This window comes from Melopsittacus undulatus, assembly GCF_012275295.1.
Source record: "Melopsittacus undulatus isolate bMelUnd1 chromosome W unlocalized genomic scaffold, bMelUnd1.mat.Z SUPER_W_unloc_3, whole genome shotgun sequence".
Taxonomy (NCBI): Eukaryota; Metazoa; Chordata; class Aves; order Psittaciformes; family Psittaculidae; genus Melopsittacus; species Melopsittacus undulatus.
Genome location: NW_022993945.1, coordinates 856,846 through 884,231, shown reverse-complemented (window position 1 = coordinate 884,231; position 27,386 = coordinate 856,846). Strand labels below are relative to the sequence as shown.

Genomic DNA, 27,386 nt, shown 5'->3' with positions numbered 1-27,386 from the left:
GGCAAAATCTTGGAGCAGATTCTCTTGGAAGGCATGCTAAGGCACATGAAAAACAACAAGGTGCTTTGTGACAGCCAGCATGGCTTCACTGGGGGGAGATCCTGCCTGACCAATTTGGTGGCCTTCTATGATGGGGCTACAAAAGTGATGGACAGGGGTGGAGCAGATGACGTCATCTACCTGGACTTGTGCAAAGTGTTTGACATTGTCCCACATGACATCCTTGTCTCTAAATTGGAGACATCAATTTGAAAGATGGACCACTCGGTGGATAAAGAACTGGCTGGATTGGCGCATGCAAAGAGTTCTGGTCAATGACTCAATGTCCGGCTGGAGATCAGTAATGAGTGGTGTCCCTCAGGGATCAGTGTTGGGACCAGTCTTGTTTAACATCTTTGTCAGTGACATGGACAATGGGATTGAGTGTGCCCTCAGCAAGTTTGCTGATGACACCAAGCTGTGTGGTTCGGTTGATACGCTGGAGGGAAGGAATTCCATCCAGAGGGACCTTGACACACTTATGAGGTGGGCTGATGCCAACCTCATGAAGTTTAACCCTGCCAAGTGGAAGGTCTGCCACCTGGGTCGGAGCAATCCCAGGCACAGCTACAGGTTGGGCAGAGAAAAGATTCAGAGCAGCCCTGCAGTGAAGGCCTTGGGGGTGTTGGTTGATGAGAAATTGAACATGAGCCAGCAGTGTGGTCATACAGCCCAGAAAGCCAACTGTATTCTGTGCTGCATCAAAAGGAATTTGACCAGCAGGTCAAAGGAGGTGATCCTGCCCCTCTGCTCTGTTCTTGTGAGACCTCACTTGGAGTATTGTATGCAGTTCTGGTGTCCTCAACATAAAAAGGACATGGAGCTGTTAGAACAAGTCCAGAGAAGGGCCACAAGGATGATAAGGCGACTGGAGCACCTTTCATATGAAGACAGGCTGAGAAAGTTGGGGCTGTTCAGCCTGGAGAAGAGAAGGCTGCGTGGAGACCTCATAGGAGCCTTCCAGTATTTGAAGGGGGCCTACAGGAATGCTAGAGAGGGACTATTCATTAGGGACTGTAGTGATAGGACAAGGGGTAAAGGGTTCAATGTTAAAGAGGGGAAGTTTAGATTGGATATAAGGAAGAAATTCTTACTGTTAGGGTAGTGAGGCACTGGAATGGGTTGCCCAGGGAGGTTGTGAATGGTCCATCCCTGGCAGTGTTCAAGAGCAGGTTGGATAAAGCCTTGGGTGATATGGTTTAGTGTGAGGTGTCCCTGCCCATGGCAGGGGGGTTGGAACTAGATGATCTTGAGGTCCTTTCCAACCCTAACTATTCTATGATTCTATTACTTACTCCAGGTACCAGTACAAGCTGCAGGCTGACTAGGTGGAAGGCAGCTTTGCAGAGATGGAAATGTGTGTCCTGGTGGACAAGAAGCTGAATGTGAGCCAGCAATGCAGCTTCACAGCAACAGTATCCCTGGCTGCATTAGAAAAAGCATTTCTAGGAGGTGGAGTTAGGACCTTCCTCTACTCAGTGCTAGTGAAGCAGCATCTGGAGTATCCTGTTCAGTTCTGGGCTGTTCAGTACAAGTAGGTATGAACTTACTGGAGCAAGTCCAGCAAAGTGCCACAAAGATGATTAAGGGACTGGAGCATCTGCCATATGAGGAGTGGCTGAGAGAGCTGGGACTACTTTAGCCTAGAGAAGAGAAGGCTCTGGGAGGATCTTATCATGTATAAATATTTGATGGGAGAGTGAAGATGAGGGAGAAAGAGTCTTCTCAGTGGTGCTCATTAACTGAACTAGAGGCAATGGGCACAAATGGGAAAAAGCAGGAATTTCCATCTGAATGCTTGAAATCACTTTTTTACTGTGAAGATTAGTCAAAGACTGTACCAGGTTGTCCAAAGATGTGGAGTCTCTATCCTTGTAGCTATTAAGAACCCAACTGGACACGGCCCTGAGCAACTTGCCTTTAGGTGACCCTCTTTTGAGCAGAGGGGTTGGATTAGATGATCTCAGGAGGTCCATTCTAACCTAAATGAATTTATAGTGCAACTCAGTAAACCAGAGGAAGGACAGCTTTGAAGAATGGGTAGTCATTTATAAGCTGATGGGAGGACTTTTACTTGTTTCTGGTTTTTATGAGTTGTTCCTGAAGTCGTATAAATAAGAAAAGTTTCTGTTCATTTACACTAGTAAATAAGATATTTTGAGTGCAAGTAAGATAAAACTTTGAATATTTCAGTACATAAGGATTTGAACAATCTCAGGAAGAAAATTTATTCATGGTATTGTATATTTTACCCATTGTGTTCTTACAGTACACTTTATTCAGTGTATGTTAGTTCTTTCTGAAAGATGACAATATTGGAGGAAATTTAATTTACTTGTGATTTCTATAGAAATTAGACTTTTAGTTCTTTAGAATTGTGATGAGTTGTTATGAAACATTTCCAGAATTCAGTTTAATTGCATTGATTATTGCAAGTATTTTTCTGAAGGTATGCTTAATTAAGAAGTAAATATTTATATGTGCAGCTTCTAGAATTAATTATTTTTGTGCATATAGCTAGCTTAAAGTATGTTGTCTTAATATGGTATAAGGTTTTGAGACTCCTCCCAAAATTTGACAGTTGCAGCTAATGTGTGCAAGTATAGTTAGAGAAGAATCAGACCTGTAAATGGACTTTTTCTAGTTCTTTACCTTAAAGCAGTAAGTCGGTTCGTGTGCACCTTTCTTCCGGCTTGATAAATGTATTTGCTGTTACAAAACATACTGTAAATGTTAGAAAAAAATTTGTGAAGTCCAAAGCTTATAGTATTCTGCTGCAAACTCTGAGCAGACCTTAGATTAGAGAAAGCAATAATATATAATATGAATTTTCTAATATTTTAGGCCAAAGCAACATTTTAAGAAAGGAAGAATAAATCTCCATGTACTAGTATGTGAAACAATCTTTAGCCAATCCCCAAATTGGATTTGGGGTGAATATTCATTCTTCTGATATGAATAAAGATAAGTGACAAAAAAAACCCCAAAGAAGTTTGTGCTGAACTTTTAATTTTGCATTTTCATTTCATTCAGAGACCACGATGCAGACATCAGAGACTGGGTCGGACACAGGTTCGACTGTGACTTTACAGGCATCTGTGGCTGGCCAGGCAGCAGTGCCCACACAGGTAGTACAGCAGGTACCAGTTCAGCAACAGGTAGGTGTCTGTTAATTCTGGGAAAACAAAAAAACCCTGGCAAGACAGGTGTACTGAGAAGCTGATGTTTTACAAGGCTGCAAAAGCAACTCCTTTTCACTGTTTTACTCAATTTTATTTTGCTGGAACTAAAAGCTACATAAGCAGACATGTATTTTTCAGAGTTTATTTCTTGAACTAGAATATCTGGCAACCACCAGAAATACATATGCATGATACTAAAAGTAGATTACTATGGAATGTGTGCTATAACATTAATTTAATTTATTGAATATTTATAATTATTCATTTGAAAGGTTGATAAGGAATATGGAATTTTTTAAATAAATACAATATATATATAAAATACAGAAGCAGTGTCATTTTGTACTTCTAAGCTGGGCTCCCTGAAGGTTCTTGCACAACTAGAGAAAGGTATTTGAAGTAAAACCATATGTACCACATAATTTTGATTTGCCAGAGAATTAAAGGGGCTTCTGAAGCAGATAGCTCAGCACACACTTCTGTGACATTATTAATCACCTATGCAGCCCCACCAACATTAAAGGGAGTGGTGTGTGGGGAGATTGAGAAAGGAAGTGGAGTTGGAAAACAGGAACTGAATGTGAAAAGCCATGACTTTTGTCCAAGACTCCTTTAGTATGTGTAATTTAGGTTAGGTTTTTTGGGTTTTGTATAATTATTTGTTCCAGTTGGAAGGGACCTACAATGACCATTACTCCAACTGCCTGACCACTTCAGGGCTGACCAAAAGTTAAAGCATATTATTAAGGGCATGTCATGGTTTAAACCCAGCCGGTAACTCAGCGCTTGCCCACATACCACTTTCCCCACTCCCAGGCAGGATGGGAAGGAGAATCAAAAGACTGTAAACCCCACAGGTTGGGATAAGAACTGTTTAATAACTGAAGTATAATATGGTACTACTACTACTAGTAATAATAATGATAAGGGAAATAACAAGGGGAGAGAATATAAAGCTAAAAGGGGAAAGGAAAAAAACCCCAATAAACATAAGTGATGCACAATACAATTGCTCACCACCTGCTGATACCCAGCTCAACCCAAGCAGCGATCTGTCCCTTCCAGGTAACTCCTTAACCAGGGTAAGTGCTACTTAGCAACACCTAATTCATTGGTGGGTTATCAGCATTACTCTCAGACTAAAACAAAACCACAGCACTGCACCAGCTACTAGGAAGAAAATTAATGCTATCTCAGCCAAAACCAGGACAGGGCATTTTCCAAATACCTCTTAAGCACTGACAGGAATGGGGCACTGATCAGCTCTCTAGGAAGTCTGTTCCAGAGCTTGACCACCCTCTCAGTAAAGAAATGCTTCCTAATACGTAGTCTGAACCTCTCCTGACATAGATTTGAACTATTCCCACTCATCCTATCACAGGATACTGGGGAGAAGAGAACAGCACTTTCCCCTCCACTTCCCCTCCATTCAGCTGTCAGTTTTTTAGGTTCTTTAGGTGAAATCTGATGTTCTTTTTCAACGTAAGCTGGTGTTACAGTTTTAGAATTAACAATATTAAAACTAAGAATAACTTGTTAAATTATGTAAGTCTGTTTCTGTGCTAGTCAATCACTGTTGCCTAAACTATGATTTCTAGCATTTTGTTTAGTTTTAAAATTTAAGGTGATGATTCTTTCTGTGTGTTATTTGCAGTGCTATTTTACTGCCTCGTGCATTTCACTAATAATTTTTCCTGGTATACAAACTCATTTCATATGAAAAACAACAAGGTGCTTGGTGACAGCCAGCATGGCTTCACTAAGGGGAAATCCTGCCTGACCAATTTGGTGGCCTTCTATGATGGGGCTACAAAGATGATGGACAGGGGTGGAGCAGTTGACGTCATCTACCTGGACTTGTGCAAAGCATTCGACACTGTCCCACATGACATCCTTGTCTCTAAATTGGAGACATCAATTTGAAAGATGGACCACTCGGTGGATAAAGAACTGGCTGGATTGGCGCATGCAAAGAGTTCTGGTCAATGACTCAATGTCCGGCTGGAGATCAGTAATGAGTGGTGTCCCTCAGGGATCAGTGTTGGGACCAGTCTTGTTTAACATCTTTGTCAGTGACATGGACAATGGGATTGAGTGTGCCCTCAGCAAGTTTGCTGATGACACCAAGCTGTGTGGTTCGGTTGATACGCTGGAGGGAAGGAATGCCATCCAGAGGGACCTTGACACGCTTATGAGGTGGGCTGATGCCAACCTCATGCAGTTTAACCATGCCAAGTGGAAGGTCTGCCACCTGGCTCAGAGCAATCCCAGGCACAGCTACAGGTTGGGCAAAAAGGAAATTCATGGTAGTCCTGCGGAGAAGGACTTGGGGGTGTTGGTCAATGAGAAAATGAACATGAGCCAGCAGTGTGCGCTTACAGCCCAGAAAGCCAACAGTATTTTGGGCTGCATCAAAAGGAATGTGACCAGCAGGTCAAAGGAGGTGATCCTGCCCCTCTACTTTGCTCTTGTGAGACCTCACTTGGAGTATTGTATGCAGTTTTGGTGTCCTCAACATAAAAAGGACATGGAACTGTTGGAAGAAGTCCAGAGGAGGGCCACGAGAATGGTCAGGGGACTGGAGCACCTACCTTATGAAGGAAGTACTGGGGAACTCAGAACTGGACACAGGACTCTAGGTGCACAGTACTCAACTGGCAATGAATAAAGGGGAAGGGTCACCTACCTGGACCTACTGGCAATACTTTGCCTAATATAGCCCAGGATACCATTAGCCCTCTTTGTGGCAGGGGCATACTGCTGGCTCATGTTGAACTTGGTGTCCACCAGGACCCCCAGGTCCTTTTCTGCAAAGTTGCTTTCCAGCTGACTGCTCCCCTCGGTATGTACCAGTGCATGGGGTTGCTCCTCCCCGGGCACAGTACTTGGCACTCTTCCTTGTTGAAGTAAATGAAGTTCCTGTCAGCTCATTTCTATAGCTTGATATCCCTCTGAATGTTTTTCTCCAAAAGAGTTTTTATAGAATACCTTTTCCGGCAGTTTCTAGGCCCTGCCAGAATAGCAGAAAAGGGGTGTTTCTACCACATGCCCATGATCGAAAGCCATAGGAGAGTCTGTTAAAATTTTTAGTCAGTGCCTTTTGTCATAAACCACCTTCTGTGTCTTCTGCAGAAGCCTGGTTTCTATTGCCCATTTCTGCTTATCCCTGGCAATAGAGCACTGCTCTATCACAGTCTTTCTAGGGTCATTGCTTTCTGGATTTGTGCTGTAATCCAACACAAGATGCTCAGTGCCTCAAAATTGATCTTTTATCTGTTTGCTGCATTTAGAGTGATGTCATTAACCTTTAAACAAGAGTTTCCTCCAGACTGCAGGTAGCACGACCCCCAGGTCCTTTTCTGCAAAGTTGTTTTCTAGCTGGTCAGCAGCCTGTACTGGTGAATGAGGTTGTTCTTTCTCAGGTGCAGGATTTGTTGCTTCTCCTTTTTGAATTTCATGAGGTTCCTGTCAGCCCATTTCTACAGCCTTTTGAGGTCCCTCTGAATGGCAGCACAAGCCTGTTATATATCAGACACTCTTTCCAGTTTGGTGTCATCAGCAAATGGCTAGAAGTGTACTCTGCCCCATCATCCAATCATTGATAAAGATGTTGAACAGGACTGGACCCAGTATTGGCCCCTGGGGTACACCACTAGTCACTGGCCTCCAACTAGACTTTTTTGCCACTGAAAAGCTTTTGCTGAATTAGGACTTTTATATAGATCTCTACCTTAAATCTTTATTGCAGAAGCACAGAATGGTTAAGGTTGAAAGGAACTACTGGAGATCATCTGCCCTGCTCAAGCAGGGTCACCTAGAGCTGGTTTCCCAGGAACATGTCCAGATGGTTTTTGAATATCTCCAAGGGAGGAGACTACACAGCCTCTCTGGGCAACCCCTTCCAGTGCTCAGTCACTGTCAGTAAAAAAGTGTTTCCTGGTTTTTAGACAGAACCTTCTGTGTTTCAGTTTGTGCCCACTGCCTCTTGACCTGTCACTGGTCACCACTGAAAAAAGCCTGGCTTCATCTTCTTTGCACCTTCCCTTCAGGTATTTGTACACCTGAGATCCCCCCCTTAGCCTCTGGACTAAATTCCAGACTAATTAATGTATTAACATTTATTCTTTTTTTTTTTTAGGCGCTGCATTTGATTATATTTTTTTAAATTTTAAATGGGGTTTATGAATCTTTACTTATTTTACCCTGGTATTTTTCTCTTAACCTTATTAGTACTTTTAATGCACTTTTATCTAAAACCAAAATTCTTTACATAGTTTTATCTTGCCTTAATAATAAGATGTATTTTTTGAATTTGGGAAATTATAGTTCAGGAACACTGTTAAGGGATGGTAGGCCAATGTCAGTTTATGTAGTGGTTCACATAGGAAATCAGAAAACTGCTGATTTTTCAATTTAACCATCAAAAAGTATATCTGATTACTGCTGACTGATGGAAACATCTGTTTTCTGTCACACCTGAACAGTCTTCTTCAAAGTAATGTTGGTTTTTGTTTGTTAGGGTTTGGTTTGGTTTTTTTTTCAGAATTATGGTTTTCATATAAATTTTTACTTAGGTGTTGTGGTTTAACCCCAGCCAGCAACTAAGCACCACACAGCCACTCACTCACCCCCCCCCAAATGGGATGGGGGAGAGAATCAGAAGGGCAAAAGTGAGAAAACTAATTATTTGAGATAAAAACAGTTTAATAAATAAAAAGTAATAATATTAATAAATTGTAAGGAAAAGAAGAAAAGACCTCAAACAAACACCAAAGAGAGAGAAAAATGAAACCCAAACTGACCAATGCCCAGCTAGTCCCTGAGGAGCAGCCCCCCTGCCAACCTCCCCCCGAGTTTTATTGCTGGGCATGATGTCATATGGTATCAAATATCCCTTTGGTCAGTTGGGGTCATTTGTCCCAACTGTGTCCTCTTCCAACTTCTTGTGCATCCCTAGCCTACTTGCTGGCAGGGTGGTGTGAGAAGCTGAAAAACCCTTGACACTGTGCAAGCACCGCTCAGTACTAACTAAAACATACCTGTTTCCAGCACAAATCCAAAACATAGCCACATACTAGCTACTATGAAGAAACTTATCTCTATCGCAGACAAAACTAGTACATTAGGTTAATAATTAAGTTTAGAATTTTGTTTTAAACTTTATGGGTTAATGGTAGAAAAGGACAATTAGGAATTTTATAGAATGTAGTTTAGCCTGGAGAAGAGAAGGCTGCATGGAGACCTCAGAGCAGCCTTCCAGTATCTGAAGGGGGCCTACAGGGATGCTGGTGAGAGACTATTCATTAGGGACTGTAGTGATAGGACAAGGGGTAATGGGTTCAAACTTAAACAGCAGAGGTTTAGGTTGGATATAAGGAAGAAATTCTTTACTGTTAGGGTGATGAGGTACTGGAGTGGGTTGCCCAGGGAGGTGGTGAATGCTCCATCCCTGGCGGTGTTCAAGGCCAGGTTGGATAAAGCCTTGGGTGATATGGTTTAGTGTGAGGTGTCCCTGCCCATGGCAGGGGGTTTGGAACTAGATGATCTTAAGGTCCTTTCCAACCCTAACTATTCTATGATTCTATGATGAAGGTTTTGTAACTAAAATGTTCTTAAAGAGCTCTTGTAGGTGATGCATTACATGCACGAGAACCAGGCTCTTCTAAGATTACGCTGAATTATTTTTTTTAGGACCTACTCTGACAGGTCAAAGTTTACCTGGTAACAGCAAATGTAACTTGTGGTTTAGAGGCTTGTGTTCTATAGAGTTAAACTGAAGTAAAAAAAAACAAAACAAAACAATACCTACTACCACCATCAAGAAAAAAACAACAAACAGAAAAGCAGCATTTAGATGACTAAATGAAGTTTTCTTCTTTACTAAATATTGTTCTTAAGCTTGGCATGAAGCATATAGTTCTTGTACTTTCCAGATGGTTCTGTCTTTGGCATTGAAAATACCTATGCTCTCAAGAGCATGCATCTCCAATATTACTACTCCACGTAGCATATTACAGACTTACAGCACAATATTACATTTTGTGTTATTTAGTAATTGTGAGAACAGGGATGTCCATGACTAAGTATTGTTTAGAAACCATTAGATGCACTGAAGCACTAGTCATTCTTTTTATAAGGTAAACTGTCCTATATTTCTGGTGATTTTCTTTACAGGTACAGCAAGTACAGACTGTGCAGCAGGTACAGCATGTCTATCCAGCCCAGGTTCAGTATGTAGAGGGAAGTGACACAGTCTACACAAATGGAACTATGTAAGTGAGTTGGTTATTGATCAAAATTAGAATGGTTACTAAATTATGAAGTTAAATGTGCATTCTTTTAATAACATCTTATGGGCTACTGTATTTTAAGTATCAAAGAAAAATGTTTGAAGAAAAACATTTTTTTGTCATTTAAAATCATTATTTGGGTGAAAATAAGTTGAATTCACATCACAATCTAAAATGAATTCAGGTAATTGTTAGATGGACATAGTGTGAAGCTATATAAGCAGCATTTTGTTGCTTATGGGCAAGTTTTAATTTATGCTGATAGAAAGGATTATCTAAACTTGTCATAACATGATCATCTGTGTAATAAGTCTTCATGTGAGCCCCCTGTTCTAGTTAAAATTCTACTGGCAATTTCTTAAATCGCTGAGGCAGCTGCAGTCATTGCTTACAAAAAAAAGTAATTTTTTTATTGTGTTTGATACAATGAGATACATATTTAATTTTTTTCCAAATCAAGGGAGAGAAACAAAAATATGTCCATTCGCTTCTCTCTTCTTTTCTTGCTTTGATGAACATATTTTTCTGCCATCAAATTCCTTTCTCCCATGTGAAAACTTAAAATCATAGAATAATTTAGGTCAAAAGAGACCTCTGGAGGTTATATGGTATAACACGCACACACTCAGAGTAGGACCTTCCCTCCCTCTTTTTCCAGTACCTCTAAATATATCCCCTTGACACTTTTGATGTGTTATAAGGTTAATGAAGAAGTGAAAAACATGTTGAAGACTTGTTTGGTGCCAGCAAATATGTATTTATTGATGATAATCTGGCATTGACACAAAAAAATCAATACCACCATTGGGTTCAGACTGATGTTAACACTTGCAGCATACTCTTCACTGGCATATTTTGCCAAATTCATTCTTCAGTTAATCTTTTCCCACACACTCTCTTGTTGCCTGATTTTCTTTGCTCTTATAATATCTAATCAATATCTTTTGTCCTAAACAGGTCTATTAAGACATGATTATTATTAAGAATGACGAATGCATCCTTTTTTAAGATACTGAAAAACTGAAAGTCACTCATAACATTGTTAAAATGTAATCAAAGACTGAAAACTTGTATGTAGAATAACTTATCAGGCTAACTTGTTTTTGGAAAATAGCTAAAGACATTGAACTGTTGAGACAAAAGAAAACAAAATTCTTTCTTGTGTAACTTTTTCTTTTAAAAGCTCTAGTACTTTTACTCTTTCAATTATGGACTTGAAAGTGAGAAGTGATGTTGGGAGTGTATGGTTTATTGCAGTTCATGAAATTTTGCCTGATTTTATAGCTCAAGTATATTAAGCAGAGGATTATGTTTGGTTTACTCTATATGTTAAATGCTCCAAAGACCAGTGGATGTGCTCCAGGTGATCCTAAATAGGGCATCTCCTTGCAGCTGCTGCTTCTGTTATTGATTATATCAATTCTGTGTTCTGGTATCTAACCTATGAACAAAGAAAGAACCCTATTCTATTCCATATACAGGGCCTAGGATATATGGTTAAAGCTATCTTATTAAAACAGAGAAAGAATCAAGTACTAAACCTGTGGTGGGAATGGAAAATGTTTCATGACTATTAACACTCTCCTTTTATGGCTATATGTTAGCCTGATTCCAACACAACCCTCAAGCCCTCCCAAGAGATCACATGAAAATAGTAATTAGGGCCAGTCAGTGAGGAGGAAAGGCAAACATGAGTTGTGTGGTTAAGAAGACTGGGACTGTGATCCAGTAAGCAGGAAAGGGTTCTCATCTTAGCTAAATAGCTGGTGGAAGTGACTGTAAAGGCAAGAGCCAAGAACCAGTGGGTGAAAAAAAGAAAGTACAGTGGCAGACATACAAATCAGGTTAGATATAAGGAAAAAGTTCTTTTCTGTGAGGGTGGTGAGGCACTGGAATGGCTTGCCCAAAGAAGTGGTAAATGCTCCATCCTTGGCAGTGTTCAAGGCCAGGTTGGACAGAGCCTTGTGCAACATGGTCTAGTGTGAGGCATCCCTGCCCATGGCAGGGGGGTTGGAACTAGATGATCTTAAGGTCCTTTCCAACCCTAACTATAACTCTATGATTCTATGATTCTGTGATACTAACAAAGACCCAAAATGCATGGTTGTCTTGGAAAAAGAACTTTAAAAAACAAAAATAAAAACACTGAATGGATGCACATCTCAGAAAAGTTGTCTACATACAGATGATGATTTTACATATGATAGGATTTTCCTGATATAACTGCCAACTATTTCATTTGTAGAGAGTACCTTAAAAGGAGATGGAAGGAGGAACTGACTGACACAGTGTAACTTATAGTGCTATTTCATCCACCAGTAAAGTTCATTTTAGTATCATGGATAATTTACCATAGAAAAATTTAGGTTGTAAAGGACCTCAGAGGTGATCTAGTCCAACCCTCTGCTCAAAGCAAGTCTAATTAGATCAGGTTGCTCAGGGATATGTCCCATTGAGTTGTGTTTACCTCCAAAGATAGAGGTTCCACACCCTTTCTGGGCAACCTGCTCCTGTATTTGACCACCCTCATAGAAAAAAAGTGTTTTCCTAATATCTAATCAGAACTTCCTATATTAGAGCTTGTGTTCATTGCCTTCTGTCCTATTGCTGTGCACCTCTGAGAAGTGTCTGGTTCTATCTTCTCTGTCTCCTCCCACAGTTTGTACAGAACAAAAATGTATCCCCTTAACCTCTTCTCCAAGCTGAACAGTCCTAATTCTCTCAGCCTATGTCAAGTTCTCCAGCCCCCTGACCGTCTTGGTTGCCCTCTGCTGGACTCGCTCCAGTATATCTATGTCTCTTGTACCAGGGAGCCCCAAACTGAGCACAAGACTCCAGATACAGTCTTCCCTGGGCTAAGCAGAGGATAAAGATCACTTCCCTCAACCTGCTGGCTACACTCTTGGTAATACAGCCCAGGATGCATTTGTCTTTCTTTGCTGCAAGGACCAGTGGATGGAAAGAAGAAAGTACGGTGGTAGACACACAAATCTAAAAAAGAGCCAAAATGATGCTGGTTCATATTCAACTTGCTTTCTACCACGATCCTCAGGTTTTTCTCTGCAAAATTTCCTTGTAGACCATCAGACCTCCAGTCTACATTGTTGCATGGGGTTATTCCATCTCAGATGCAAGACTTCATTTGTCTGTGTTAAACCACGAGGGTGCCATCAGTCCATTTCTCTAGCCTTTCAAGGTCCCTTTGACATCCAGTATTTTGAGCACCAACACCCCCCACCACCATTTGGTGTCATCTGCACACTTGCCAAGAGTGTATTTGGTCCCATCATCCAGGTCACTAATGAAGACTTTAAACAGCATTGGTCCCAGTACTGATCCCTGAGAGACCCCACTAGGTACTGGACTCTGCATCACGGATCACAACTCCTGGAAACCAGCAATCCAGGAAATTTTTCATCCACTTTATCATTCATTGATTTAGAACATATCTCAACAGTATGGTGGTAAGGAGATTATGGGAGGCTGTGTCAAAGACCTTTCTTAAGGACCTCCAGATCCTTTTCTGAAAAGCTGTTTTCTAGTTGGCTTCCCCCCTGGAATGTACCAGTGCATGGGATTGTTTGTCCCCAGGGGCATGGTTTGGCGCTCCTCCATGTTGACGTGCATGAGGATCCTGTCAGCCCGTTTCTCCATCTTGTCAAGGTCCCTCTGGATGGCAGCGCAACCTTGTGATGTATCAGCCACTCTTCACAGTTTTGTGTCATCAGCCAACTTGCTGAGGATACACTCTGCCCCATCATCCAGATCACTAATGAAGACATTGAACAGTATTGGATCCAGTATTGACCCCTGGGGTACATTGCTATTTACTGGCCTCCATCTAGACGTTGTGCCACTATGATCACGGGATCTTCTTTGAGAATGGAGAACCGCTAGGGAAAGACAGGATCCACATGACCTAGTGGGGCACAAACAGCTTTGCCAACAGGTTGGATAACCTGGTAAGGAGAGCTTTATGCTAGGAATGATGGGGAAGTGATGAACAACAGTCAAGTGACAAAGTCATAGACCAAATGGGCAAGCGAAGAATGTGGCATAAGCAGGAGGGTCCTTGTAATCAACAAAACCTCAAGTATATGTGTAGGAAGTGTCAGGAGATCAGCATTATAGTAAAGCTTTCATGCCCTTTTGGAGAAATTGGCACGATTGGGTGCTTCTTTGAAGTGTCTGCACACCTGTGCACACAACTCAGGGAAAAACAAGAGGATTTAGACATCTGTGAGCATTTGCAGGGCTACAGTCTCGGGGATCAGAGAGATATTGTGGGATGTCTCATACAACTGGAGTGCTGCAATGGATGGATACGGAATCTTTAGGGAAAACAAGACAAGAAGATGCTCTATATGAAAGAGGACCTGGAATGCATGGAGCTTTGCCTAGGGATGGATGATAAGCCAGTTGAGAACTTAAGGGTCCGGGTTAGATGACACACCAACGTGGGGGATGATGTGAGTATTTGATACAGACTGGCTGATCAGGAAGAAGTAGATGAAGTCTTGCAGTGGGTTGACCTTGGCTGGCTGCCAGGTGCCTGACAAACTACTCTATCACTCCCCCTTCTCAACAGAACAGGGGAGAAAAATGTGATTAAAAGCTTGTGTGTTAACAACAGGGAGATAATTCAACAGTTACTGTCGCAGGCAAAAAAGACTCAGCTTGGGGAAAATAATTTAGTGTATTGCCAAATAAACAGACTAGGATAATGAGGAATAGAAACAAATTCGGAAACACTCTCCCTCCCCCCCCTCCCCCCTTCCCTTCTTCCCGGTCTCAAGGTCACTCCCAGCTCTTCTACCTCCTCCCTCTGAGTGGTGCAAGGGGACTAGGAGTGGGGGTTGCAGTCAGTTCATCACATGTTGTCTTTGCCTCTCCTTCCTCCTCAGGCTCTTCCCCAGCTCTAGTATGAGGCCCCACCCACACGAGAGTCCTCCACAGACTTCTCCAACGTGGATCCTTCCCCTTCTTCACAAACTGCTCCAGCATAAGTCCTTTCCACAGGGTGCAGTCCTTCAGAACAGACTGCTCCAGTATGGGTCTCCCCACTGGGTCATAGATCCTGCCAGAAAACCTGCTCCAGGGTGGGCTCCTCTCCACAGGGCCACCGTTCCTGCCAGGAGCCTACTCTATCATGGGTTCTCCATGGGCTGCAGCTTCCGTCAGGGCACACCTAACTGATCTCGCATGAGGTCCTCCATGGGCTGCAGGGAGACAGTGTGCTTCACCATGGTCTTCACCATGGGCTGCAGGGGAATCTCTGCTCAGGCACCTGGAGCACATCCTCCCCCTCCTTCTTCCTTGACCTTGGTGCCTGCAGAGGTATCGCTCTCATATATTCTCATGCTTCTCTCAGTGCTGCTGTTTTGCAGCAGTTGTTATCCTTTCCTGTGGCATTTCACAACACGGACTCAAGTTGATGCAGAGACTCAAATCCTCATTTATTACCACCAAGACTTTTTTATCCCCTTGTTCCGTACTTTCCCAACCTGCACACACCTGCCACGTTCAATCTCATTGGCCACTGTAAAACTCTCCAGGTAAATAGTCCAATCACAATGCTGCAGACCCTCTCACATCCCCCACATCCTCTGGCCTCCAACTGAGATTCCCAAAAGAACTATATCGTGGACCATCCTCCCAAGGCTTGCTCTTTTACCTTCCCTGTCCTTTAATGCCCCAACTCATTACCCCAGGGCTTGTGAAAGCACCAAGGCCTTGGAGCCCATTCCCAAACTCTTTTTCATGCAAATCTTATCACCTGCACTCCCCTCATCTCCCCCTTCTTTGTTTTGTATATTCACTATCAACACCTGCTTAAGGGCTCGATTAATAAGAAACTGTATAATGTAATAAAAAGTAACAAAACAAACATTCATAATACAATTTTTTCACTCCTGCTCCTAGCCTGATGCGTGGATAGACTCCACAACTAGTTAAAGTTGTAAAGTAGGTATGCTTTTATTCAGCGCTGAGGTGCATGGGGATAGCTCCTCCAAAGCATGAACACCTCAGGGTCGGTCTCCCTTTACATTTATTCTCTTAAGGTATACATAGACATGAGGTTGCTCAATCCACCTATACGTATTTATTATCTATCCCCGCTTTGTATTATAATGAGCCGGAAGGTCCTTTGCACCTGCGCAGTGCCCCTTCTGGTCATGGGCAGGGGTCTCAGGATGAAGTAAATGAGTCTTCCTCTTCTTAAACTTTACACCTTTTAATCTGCAGACATGGCCTTAGGGTTTGGTCAGTGCCGAGTCTGCTTCTCCCCCGCTTATGAATAGAACCAAACATCTGCTTTTGTCCCTTACCAGTAAAGCTAAGCATCTAGCTAAGAATCTGCTTCTCCCCCTCCAGCAGTGATCAATGCCTTGGCATGTTAGATATTTAAGACAGACAATTCTTTTGTTTAAGCAAAGGAATTCCTTTAACTCCCCTGTACAATTTCTCTGTATTACCCCCCTGTACATTGGTTACCCCTGTATCAGGATGACTCAGTAATTACACAACTAGCTGAAACCAGCCATATCTGTAATTCTTTTGATAACTAGCAAAGATTTAGAACAGTGTGACCTTCCTGCAAAATTTATTGCAGGATGGGGAGACAATGAGTATCCCAAGGTAGCAGATGTTTGGGAGGCTCTGTATCTAAACTAACTGATAAGAAGAAGGATGGTGTGAAATCATTCATTCATGTTCAGTGGAGCCACTAAATCCTGTTATCTCACCACAGACTTACAACACAAACATTTTTTTTAAAGCTAAATATATTTTAGAAGACTAGTGTGAAACAATTAACTCATGTTTAGTGGGGCCACTAAATTCCACAGACTGACAACATAAACACTGTTCTCTTTCTACAATCTAAGTTAAGCTAAAAAGTACGGGCAAACAGAGCAGGTCGAGGCAGTTTGCGCAGCAGTTCCCGCTGCAGTTCCCTCAGGCAGGTGAGCAGGCAGGCAAGCGGGCTAACTGCCTCATCAAGAGGACTTGCCTGTAGCGCAGGAGGAGGAAGGAGTGCTTGTTTGTGTGGAGAGATGTAGACGGATCGATCGACCAGATAGATCATGGTTACAAAACGATCAAAAGCTGTAGTGAGGAATAATGTGGGTATCCAGATTGAGCCTTCCTGCAGACATGTGGCCGTGCAGGTCTCTGGCTGCAGCGAATGCCTGAGCCCGGCACTTGTATTGGAGGGAGCCAGTGACACGGCTTGTGTTCGCTGTGAGCAAATAAATGATCTGCTCAGGCAGGTGGTTGAACTGAGGGAGGAGGTAGATAGGTTGAGAGCCATCAGAGAATGCAAAAGTGAAATAGATTGCTGGAGCCACACCCTAAGGCAGGGGCAGAGGGAAGTAGTTGAATAAGTGATGGATCCCCTTCCCTCCTACCATCAGACAGGAGAGAACTTAAGGGACAAGGATGTATGGAGGGAGGTCCCTCCTCGGAGAGGTAAGCGAAAACCCTCGCAATCCCTTCCTCCCTCCCAGTTGCCCTTGAATAACAGGTATGAGGTCTTGGAACTACAGAGCCAGGTAAATGGAGATGGACAGGTACATCTATCTAGTGAGTCACCTGGGGCTTATCACTCACCCCCATGCCTTAGAACTTCCCCAACCAAGAAGAAGAGTAATTGTGGTGGGTGACTCCCTTCTGAGAGGAACAGAAGGGCCCATTAGTCAACCGGATCCATCCCACAGGGAAGTCTGCTGCCTACCTGGGGCTCGGATTAGAGATGTTAAAAAGAAACTCTGATCTGGTGCAGCCCTCTGACTACTATCCGCTGCTGGTTTTTCAGGTTGGCAGTGATGAAGTTATTACAAGGAGGGCAAGGGCAATGAGGAGAGACTTCAGGGCCCTGGGACGGCTGGTTAAAGGGTCTGGAGCGCAAGTGGTGTTTGCCTCTGTACCTGTTACAAGCAAAGGTGAAGAGATAAATAGGAAGAGTCTGCAGATTAATACATGGCTACGTGGCTGGTGCCAAAGGCAGGGTTTTGGGTTTTTCAATCATGGGCTGCTGTATGAGACACCTGGTTTGCTGGTGGCAGGTGGGATGCACCAGTCCCAGAGGGGGAAAAGGGTTTTGGGGCAGGGGTTAGCAGGGTTTATTGACAGGGCTTTAAACTAGATATGAAGGGGGGAGGGGATTTAACTGGGCCTGTTGGGGACAAGCCCAAGAGAAACATGCTAGGGCTTGAAGGATGGTGGACTAGGGAGGACTATCAATCTATTGTTTCATTTATGGGAAAAGATAGTTGTTTAGACCCTGTCCCACAGGGGGAAAAGGGTACTAGAGCAAGAGTTAGCAGAGCTAACTCACAGAGCTTCAGGTGAGATTCAAAGTGCTAGGGGGTCATAGCTGAACTACTAGGGCATTGTTCTACTATTAATGAAGACCAGAAGGCCTCCTGCCTCCCAAGAGTGCTCTGCTCACTCCCTGAAATGCCTGTACACCAATGCACACAGCATGGGGAATAAACAGGAGGAGTTAGAAGTCTGTGTGCAGTCTAAAGGTTGTGATCTAGTGGCAATTACAGAGACATGGTGGGACAGCTCACAGGACTGGAATGTGGTCATGGATGGCTATGTCCTTTTAGGAAAGACAGGTCAGCAAAGCAAGGTGGTGGAGTTGCTCTTTATGTGAGAGAGCGACTAGAATGTATCGAGTTCTGTCCAGGGGCAGATGAGGAGAAAGTGGAATGTCTGTGGGTATGAATTGAGGGACAGACTTGTACATGTGTTACAGTTGTGGGAGTCTATTATAGACCTCCTGATCAGGACGGAGTTGATGAGGCTTTCTACAGGCAACTGGAAGTAGCCTTGCGACTACATGCCTTAGTCCTCATGGGGGATTTTAACTACCCTGATATTTGCTGGAAGACACACACAGCCAATCATTCACAGTCTAGGAGGTTCCTCCAGTGCATTGATGACAACTTCTTAATGCAAATGGTGGACAAGCCAACTAGGATAGGAGCGCTGCTAGATTTAGTACTCACCAACAAGGAGGGTTTGGTTGAAGTGATGATGTTCAATGGCAGCCTTGGCTGCAGTGACCATGAGATGGTGTAGTTTAGGATCCTGTGTGGGAGGAATAGAACACCTAGCAGTGCCACAGTTCTGGATTTCCCAAGGGGCAACTTTGGCCTGTTCAATCAACGGCTAAGGGAAATCTCATGGGAAAGGGTACTAGGCGGTAAAGGGGCTCATAATAGTTGGTCAGCATTCAAGGACCACTTCTTCCAAGCTCAGGATCAGAGTGTCCCAATGGGTAGGAAATCAAGTAAGGGATCTAGGAGACCAGCGTGGTTAAACAAGGAGCTGCTGGGCAAACTCAAGTGGAAAAGGAGAATCTATGGATTATGGAAAGAGCGGCTAGCCCCCTGGGAGAAATATAGTACGGTTGTTAGAGGATGTAGGGAGGCACTTAGGACAGCTAAGGCCTCCTTGGAAATTAATCTTGCTGGTCGGGTTAAGGACAATAGAAAGGGCTTCTTCAAATGCATAGCAAATAAAAGTAACACAAGAGGCAATATAGGCCCACTGTTGAACGAGGTGGGTGTCCTGGAGACAGAGGATACAAAGAAGGCAGAAGTGCTGAATGCTTTCTTTGCCTCTGTCTTTACTCCTGCAGACTCTCCCCGGGGGCCCCAGATTCCTATAGCCCCAGGAGTCAGGACAAAGGAGGAGTTTGCTTTGGTAGATGAGAATTGGGTTAGGGATCAGCTATGCAGTCTGGACATCTATAAATCAATGGGTCCGGATGGAATGCACCCACAGGTGCTGAGGGAGCTGGCGGAGGTCATTGCTAGGCCACTCTCCATAATCTTTGGTAAATCGTGGGAAACGGGAGAGGTGCCTGAGGATTGGAAGATGGCAAATGTCACACCACTGTATAAGAAGGGCAAGAAGGAGGACCCGGGTAATTATAGACCGGTCACTCTTACCTCCATCCCTGGAAAGGTGATGGAACAACTTATTCTTGACTCCATCTCTAGGCATATCAAGGATGAGGGGGTTATTAAGAACAGCCAACATGGTTTTACCAGGGGGAAGTCATGATTGACCAACCTTATAGCCTTCTGTGAGGAAGTGACTAGGTGGAGGGATGATGGAAGAGCGGTAGATGTGGTTTTTCTTCATTTCAGTAAAGCATTTGATACTGTCTCCCACAGCATTCTCATAGATAAGCTAAGAAAGTGTGGGCTTGACGATCAGGTAGTGAGGTGGATCAAGAACTGGTTGAAAGGAAGAAGGCAGAGAGTTATGGTCAATGGGGCAGAATCTAGCTGGAGGTCTGTGACTAGTGGAGTCCCTCAGGGGTCGGTGCTGGGACCAGTGCTGTTTAATATTTTCATCAATGACCTGGATGAGGGAACTGAGTGTACTCTCAGCAAGTTCACTGATGACACTAAATTAGGAGGAGTGGCTGACACATCAGAAGGCTGTGTTGCCATTCAGCGAGACCTAGACAGGCTGGAGAGTTGGGCGGGGAGAAACTTGATGAAATTCAGCAAGGGCAAGTGTAGAGCCTTGCATCTGGGGAAGAACAACCCCATGTACCAGTACAGGTTGGGGGTTGACCTGCTGGAAAGTAGTGTAGGGGAAAGGGACCTGGGGGTCCTGGTGGATAGGAGGATTGTCGACTCAGGAGTCCCAGACAACGCGGAGACGATCAATATGATCAAACGATTGCCAAACTTTATTAGATACAGTGCTCTTCTTATACCCTTACACCCTTATGTAACAGCCTTGGATACTGAGCTCTAATTGGTTAGTCTAGAGGTTACTATCATTTACAGAGCTAATGTTTACAACTTGTTATAATTGTGACTAAATACCTTACTCTAAAAATACAGTGGGAAACTACAACCTTGGCAGAGATCATTCTCTGCTCGTTTTCAGTGGAAAATTACAGAGGCATGACAAGACAACTGACCTTGCTTATGCCTTCCAAGAAACTTCTTCCTTTACAGTAATAACGCTCAGGGTATTGGGATCGGTCACTACATGGCCTTGACTCTTTAAGAATTCCCACAGGAGGATGACCATGAGCCAGCATTGTGCCCTTGTGGCCAAGAAGGTAAATGGTATCCTAGGGTGCATTGGAAAGGGTGTGGTTAGTAGGGCAAGAGAGGTTCTCCTCCCCCTCTACTCTGCCTTGGTGAGGCCGCATCTGGAATATTGCGTCCAGTTCTGGGCCCCCCAGTTCAAGAAGGACAGGGAATTGCTTGAAAGAGTCCAGCGCAGAGCCACAAAGATGATTAAGGGAGTGGAACACCTCCCTTATGAGGAGAGGCTGAGGGAGCTGGGTCTCTTTAGCTTGGAGAAGAGGAGACTGAGGGGTGACCTCATCAATGTTTACAAATATGTAAAGGGTGGGTGTCAGGATGATGGAGCTAGGCTTTTTTCAGTGATATCCAGTGACAGGACAAGGGGCAATGGGTGTAAACTGGAGCATAGGAGGTTCCATGTGAACATCAGGAAGAACTTTCTTTACTATGAGAATGACAGAGCACTGGAACAGGTTGCCCAGGGAGGGTGTGGAGTCTCCTACGTTGGAGATATTCAAGGCCCGCCTGGACAAGTTCCTGTGTGATGTACTCTAGGTTACCCTGCTCTTGCAGGGGGGTTGGACTAGATGATCTTTTGGAGTCCCTTCCAACCCTTGGGATTCTGTGATAAGGTCTCCTCAGAGCCTTCTCTTCTCCAGGCTGAACAACCCCAACTCTCACAGCCTTTCTTCATAGGAGAGGTGCTCCAGCCCTTGGACCATTGTCATGGACCTCCTCTGGACCTGCTCTAACAGAACTGGGTGTGCCAGAGCTGGAGGCAGTACTCCAGGTGGGGGTCGCACGAGAGTGGCGTAGAGGAGCAGAACTGACCTGCTGGCCACGCTTCCTTCTGTGCAGCCCAGCATGCAATTGGCTTTCTGGGCTACAGGTCCACATTGCCAGCGCGTGTCCAGTTTTTTGTCCACCGGCATTCCTGACTCCTTCTCTGTAGGGATGCTCTCAATCCCTTCATCCCCAGCCTGTATTGATACTGGGAATTGCCCCGACCCGTGTGCAAGAGCTTGCACTTGGCCTTGTTGAACTTCATGAGGTTCGCATGGGCCCACTCCTCAAGCCTCTCAAGGTCCCTCTGGGCACCATCCCTTTCCTCTAGCAAGTCAACTGCATCACTTATAGAATCATAGGATCGTAGACTGGTTAGGGCTGGAAAGGACCTTAAGATCATCTAGTTCCAACCCCCCTGCCATGGGCAGGGATACCATGCACTAAACCGTGTCGCCCAAGGCTCCGCTCAACCTGGCCTTGAACACTGCCAGGGATGGAGCATTTGCCACTTGGTTGGGCAACCCGTTCCAGTTCCTCACCACCCCCACTGTAAAGAACTTCTTCCTTGTATCTAATCTGAACTTCCCCTGTTTAAGTTTGAACCCATAACCCCTTGTACTATCGCTCCAATCCCTGATGCAGAGTGCCTCGCCGGCATGCTTGTAGGCTCCCTTCAGATACTGGAAGGCTGCTATGAGGTCCCCACGCAGCCTTCTCTTCTCCCCGATGAACAGCCACAACTTTCTCAGCCTGTCTTCACATGGGAGGTGCTTTAGTCCCCTTATAATCCGCATAGCCCTCCTCTGGACTTGCTCCAACAGCTCCATGTCCTTCTTATGTTGGGAAACCAGAACTGTACACAGTACTCCAAGTGGGTTCTCATGAGAACAGAGTTGAGGGGCAGGATCGCCTCCTTCAACCTGCTGGTCATGCTTCTTTTGATGCAGCCCCAGGACAGGGTTTCAGCCTTGTTGGCGACTAATTTCCCTCTCCCGCTATAACAGCAGGATGATATTTTCCTTCTGTTGCTTCTTGCGTTTTATGTACCTGAAGAACCCTTTCTTGAAGTTTTTGACATCTCTGGCCTATTTCAATTGGAGCAAGCGCACACTGAAGCCTGCTCATGTTCGGTTCTCATCGATCAACACCCCCAAGTCCTTGTCCGCACGGCTGCTCTGAATCACTGCCCAACCTGCAGCTGTGCCTGGGATTGCCCACCTCTCAAGGGTGTCAAGGTCCTTCTGGATGGCATCCTTTCCGTCCAGCACGTCAACCGCACCACATAGCTTGGTGTCATCAGCAAACTTGCTGAGGGTGCACTCAATCCTGCTGTGTCGTTCATCGAGATATTAAACAGTACTGGTCCCAGTGCAGACCTCTGAGGGGCAACACTCATCACTGGTTTTCATTTGGACATTGAACCATTGATTGTAACTCTTTGGATGTGGCCATCCAACCAGTTTCTTATCCATCTAACAGTCCATTGTTCAAACCCATATTTCTCCAATTTAGCAGCAAGAATGTTGTGGAGGGCCGCATCAAAGGCCTTATAGAAGTCCAGGTAGATGACATCCATAGCTCTTCCCTTGTCCACTGATGCAGTCACCGCATCGTAGAAGGCCACTGGATTAGTCAGGCACGATTTGCCCTTGCTGAAGCCATGTTGGCTGTCTCTAATCACCTCCCTGTCATCCGTATGCCTTGACATATCTTCCGGGAGGATCTGCTCCATGATCTTAGCAGGCAGGGAGGTGAGACTGACTGGTGGGTGGTTCCCAGCATCCTCCTGACTGCTGTGACTTTTAAAATATAGCGTAGAATGACTTGGCAACGATATCAGCCGATTCCTTCAGGACCCTGGCATGAATCTCGTTAGGTCCCATGGACCTGTGTATGTTTGGGTCCCTCAGGTGGTCTCGAAGCTGCTCTTCTCCTATGATGGGAGGGACTCCATTCTCCCAGTCCCCCCTGCCTTGAGGTTCAGGAGCCTGAGAGATGTGGAAGAGACATTTCCAGTGTCAGGGTGATTGTCGTGCCCCAGGAGGATCAGAGACAGCAAGTGTGATGCTTCCTGTAGTCGAAGTAAGGATGAAAATGCTTCATCAACATCCTCCCCTTGATCAGGCGGCCTGTAGTAAACACCAACCACAAGGTTTCCTTTGTTGGCTGTTCCCTTATTTTTATCCATAAGCTCTCATCCTGTTCATTGCTGTTTTTCAACGGCAGCTCTGTGCAGTCAATCCATCTTTTTACACAGACGCCCACCACCACCACCACCCCAGTCTCCTTCATTGCCTGTCCCTTTTGAATGGCTTATAGTCGTCAATTGCAGCACTGCAGCTGTGCGGTTTGTCCCACCACATTTCAGCAATAGCGATTAGATCATAGCTTTCCAGCTGCACAATGTCTTCCAAGCCCTCCTGTTTGTTACCCATGCTGCGTGCACTGTTATAGAGGCACTTTAGTGGGCCTATTGACCATGTAATCTTTTTAGAGGAACACGTCCTAATTTCTTTGTGGCATTTCTCAGGCATTTCCCTGTTGATTCCCAATCCATCAGCAGCCCCTGGCTCTTGTCTGGTTCTCAAAACTCTATCCCCTTTTCCCACTAAATCTAGTTTTAAGCCCTCCTTATAAGTCTGGCCAGCTTGTTGACAAAGACACTCTTGCCCCACTTGGTTCGGTGAATCCCGTCACCTCCCAACAGACCTGGCTTCTCAGACAATCACAGAATCGTAGAATCCCAGGTTGGGAGGGACCTCAAGCATCATCTGGTCCGACCATCCTAGGCAAAGCATGATCTAGACTAGATGTCCCAGCATGCTACCCAGCCGAATCTTAAAAGTGTCCAGTGTTGAGGAATCCACCATTTCCCTGTGGATGCTTTTCCAATGGCTGATTGCTCTCAGTGTGAAAAATTATCCTCTAGTGTCCAACCGGAATCTCCACAGGAGTAACTTGCACCCATTGCCTCTTGTCTTTTCCATGTGATACCCTGTCTTCTGTTTATCCCCCCCTTTAAATACTGGTGATAATATCTCCCCTCAGCCTTCTTTTCTCCAGGCTGAACAAACCCTGTTCTCTCAGCCTTCCCTCATGCTGCAGGCTTCCCATTCCTTTGGTCATCTTTGTAGCCCTTCCCTGGACCCTCTCCAGCCTGTCCACATCTTTTTTGCATAATGGTGACCCAAACTGAACACATTACTCCAGGCGTGGCGTGACAAGTGCTGAGCAGAGTTGGATAATGACATCTTTATCTCTGCTGGTGATGCCCTTGTTGATGTAACCCAGCATCCTGTTGGCTGTCTTTGCCACGGCAACAGCACACTGTTCACTCATATTGAGCTTGTTGTCCACGAGGACTCTCAGGTCCATTTCCACAGAGCTGCTGCCCAGCCGTGTAGATCCCAGCCTGTGCTGCACTCTTTTATTGTGTTTTCTCAGGTGCAAGACCTTACGCTTGTCCTTGTTGAACTTCATAAAGTTCTTGTTAGCCCACTCTTTCAGCCTATCCAGGTCATCCTGCAGGGTGGCTCTTCCTTCCAAAGCATCTACTTCCCCACTCAGTGTGGTGGTATCATCAGGAAACTTGGTCAGGATACATTTGAGCCCATCTTCCAGATCATTTATGAAGACATTAAACAGCGTTGGGTCCAATATTGATCCCTGGGGAGACCCCACTAGTGACAGGTCGCCAGTCTGAAAAGGAGCTGTTTGCCACCACCCTCTGGATGCAGCCTGTCAGCTAGTTCCCCACCCACTGGAGAGACCACTCGTCTATACCGTAATGTATCAGATTCTCTAGGAGGAGGCTGTGGAAAACTGTATTGAAAGCCTTAGAGAAATCCAGGTAGACAATGTCCACCACTCCCTCACATCAACCGAGCAGGTTACTTTATCATAGAAGGTGATCAGATCTGTCAAGCATGATTTGCCCCTGGTGAATTCATGCTGGCTTTTCCCAGTCACATGCTTCATTTGACTTGAGATAGCCCCCAGGAGGATTCGTTCCATAACCTTCCTGGGGAGTGAAGTAAGACTGATTAGCCTATAATTTCCTGGATCCTCCTTTGAGATCCAATTTTGAGATCCTCCTTCTTGTAGATGGGGGTGACATTAAAACTTCTGGGACATCCGCCAGTCTCCATGACTCCTCAAAGGTTATGGAGAGTGGCCTCGCAATGACATCAGCCAGCTCTCTTAACACCCTCAGGTGGATATTTTCAGGGCCCATCTTCACATACAAACTCTTCCTCCACTGATGGTGGGTCTGTGTTTTCATTAACCTGGATTTTTGTTCCCAAGTCCTGGGGTTCAACAGTGCTGGCAATGATAGAGGTGAAGAGAGCGTTGAGAACCTGTCTTTGCAGCAATGTTGATGACTAATTTCACTCTCCCGCTTAACAGCAGGACAGTATTTTCCTTCTGTTTCTGCTTCTTGTTTATGTACCTGAAGAACCCTTTCTTGTAGTTTTTGACATCTCTGGCCTATTTCAATTAGCATTTGCTTTTCTAACTGTGTCTCTGTAGCCCCTTGTAGCTCTCAATGGTTATCCGTCTGCTTCTCCATCTGTTACACTTCTCTTTTGGTTTTGAGTAAACTCAGAAGCTTGCAGTTAAGCCAAGGGGGTCTCTTGCTCTGCCTACTTCCCTTACCTTTTAAGGGGATGAACTGTTTTTGTGCTTCCAGGAGAGCGTTCTTGAAAATCTCCCAGCACTCGCTATCTCCTTTATCCTGCGTGGAAGCTTCCCACAGATTCCCTCACAACTGAGCTCCGAGTGAGCTGAACTTTGTTCTTCTGAAATCTAGAACCTTTGTCTTGGTACTAACCTTCAGCATGCTCAGTCGGATCCCAAACTCCACAGTATTGTGATCACTGCAGCTGAGGCTACCACTAACCCAGATATTTACAAAGCAGGTTTTATTGGTTTGTGAGTAGCAAGTCCAGCATTGCCTCATTCCTCTTTGGCACATCTAATATTTGTATGAGGAAGCAGTCTTCTACTCATTCCAGGAACTTGATGGATGACATAGAATAGTGTCATAGAATAGTTAGGTTTGGAAAGGACCTTAAGATCATCTAGTTCCAAATCCCCTGCCATGGGCAGGGACACCACACACTAAGCCATGTCACCCAAGACTCCATCCAACTTGGCCCTGAACACTGCCAGGGATGGAGCATTCACAACTTCCTTGGGCAACCCATTCCAGTGCCTCACCACCCTCATGGTAAAGAACTTCTTATTTATATCTAACCTAAACTTCCCCTGTTTAAGTTTGAACCCATGTAAGCTGCTGTATCGTTCTTGCAACAAATGTCTGGGTAGTTGAAGTCACCCATAAGAACCATGTTCTGTTGACCCGAAGCTTGCTTAAGTGACCCAAATATTGCTTTGTTGGCCTTATTGCCTTGGTTTGGAGGTCCGTAGCAGAGGGCTACTGTAAGATCCCCCTTGGAGACAACCGCTCTGATCTTGACCCTAGAGGCATTCGACAGGGCTTCCACAATCGCCCTAGTTGACTTCTATTCATTCGAGGTTTTCCTTAACATAGAGCATGACTCCTCCTCCTCTTCTACCCTGCCTGTCTTTACAAAACAGCCCATAGCCATTCATTGCAATCCTCCAGTCATGTGAGTTGTCCCACCATGTTTCAGCTATTCCAATAACTTTCTGATTGGGTGCAGAGCTCCAGTTCCCCCTGTTTGTTCCCCAGGCTGCATGCATTGGTATACATGCACTTGAGGTGGTTGGTCTTCTGGTTCTCATCTTGGAAGCAGCTAAGGAACTTTTGTCACTGCTCTGGTTGGCCTGGCTTATTCTCCAGTTGGTTGCCATGGCATGAGCATTGACACTTTGGACCCTGCTCCCCAAGTCCTCCAGTTTAAAGACTGCCTCACCAAGTTGGCCAGCCTGCTGCCAAGGATTCCCTTGCTTCTTCTAGACAGGTGGATACCATGCCTCCCTAACAGGCTACCATCATCAAAGAATGTCCCATTGTCATAAAAGCCAAAATC

At 44.7% G+C, this 27,386-nt stretch overlaps 1 protein-coding gene across 1 annotated transcript in view; it reads left to right on the top strand.

Annotated features, from left to right (window-relative positions):
* The window catches only part of LOC117438254 (transcription factor RFX3-like), a 158,279-nt gene that overhangs the window by 45,257 nt on the left and 85,636 nt on the right, over positions 1-27,386 (top strand). Inside the window, exons 2-3 of the mRNA XM_034073773.1 lie at positions 3,073-3,197; positions 9,396-9,493. Coding sequence (XP_033929664.1) covers positions 3,081-3,197; positions 9,396-9,493 — 215 coding nt within the window. The 5' untranslated portion in view covers positions 3,073-3,080. The remainder of the gene's footprint in view (positions 1-3,072; positions 3,198-9,395; positions 9,494-27,386) is intronic.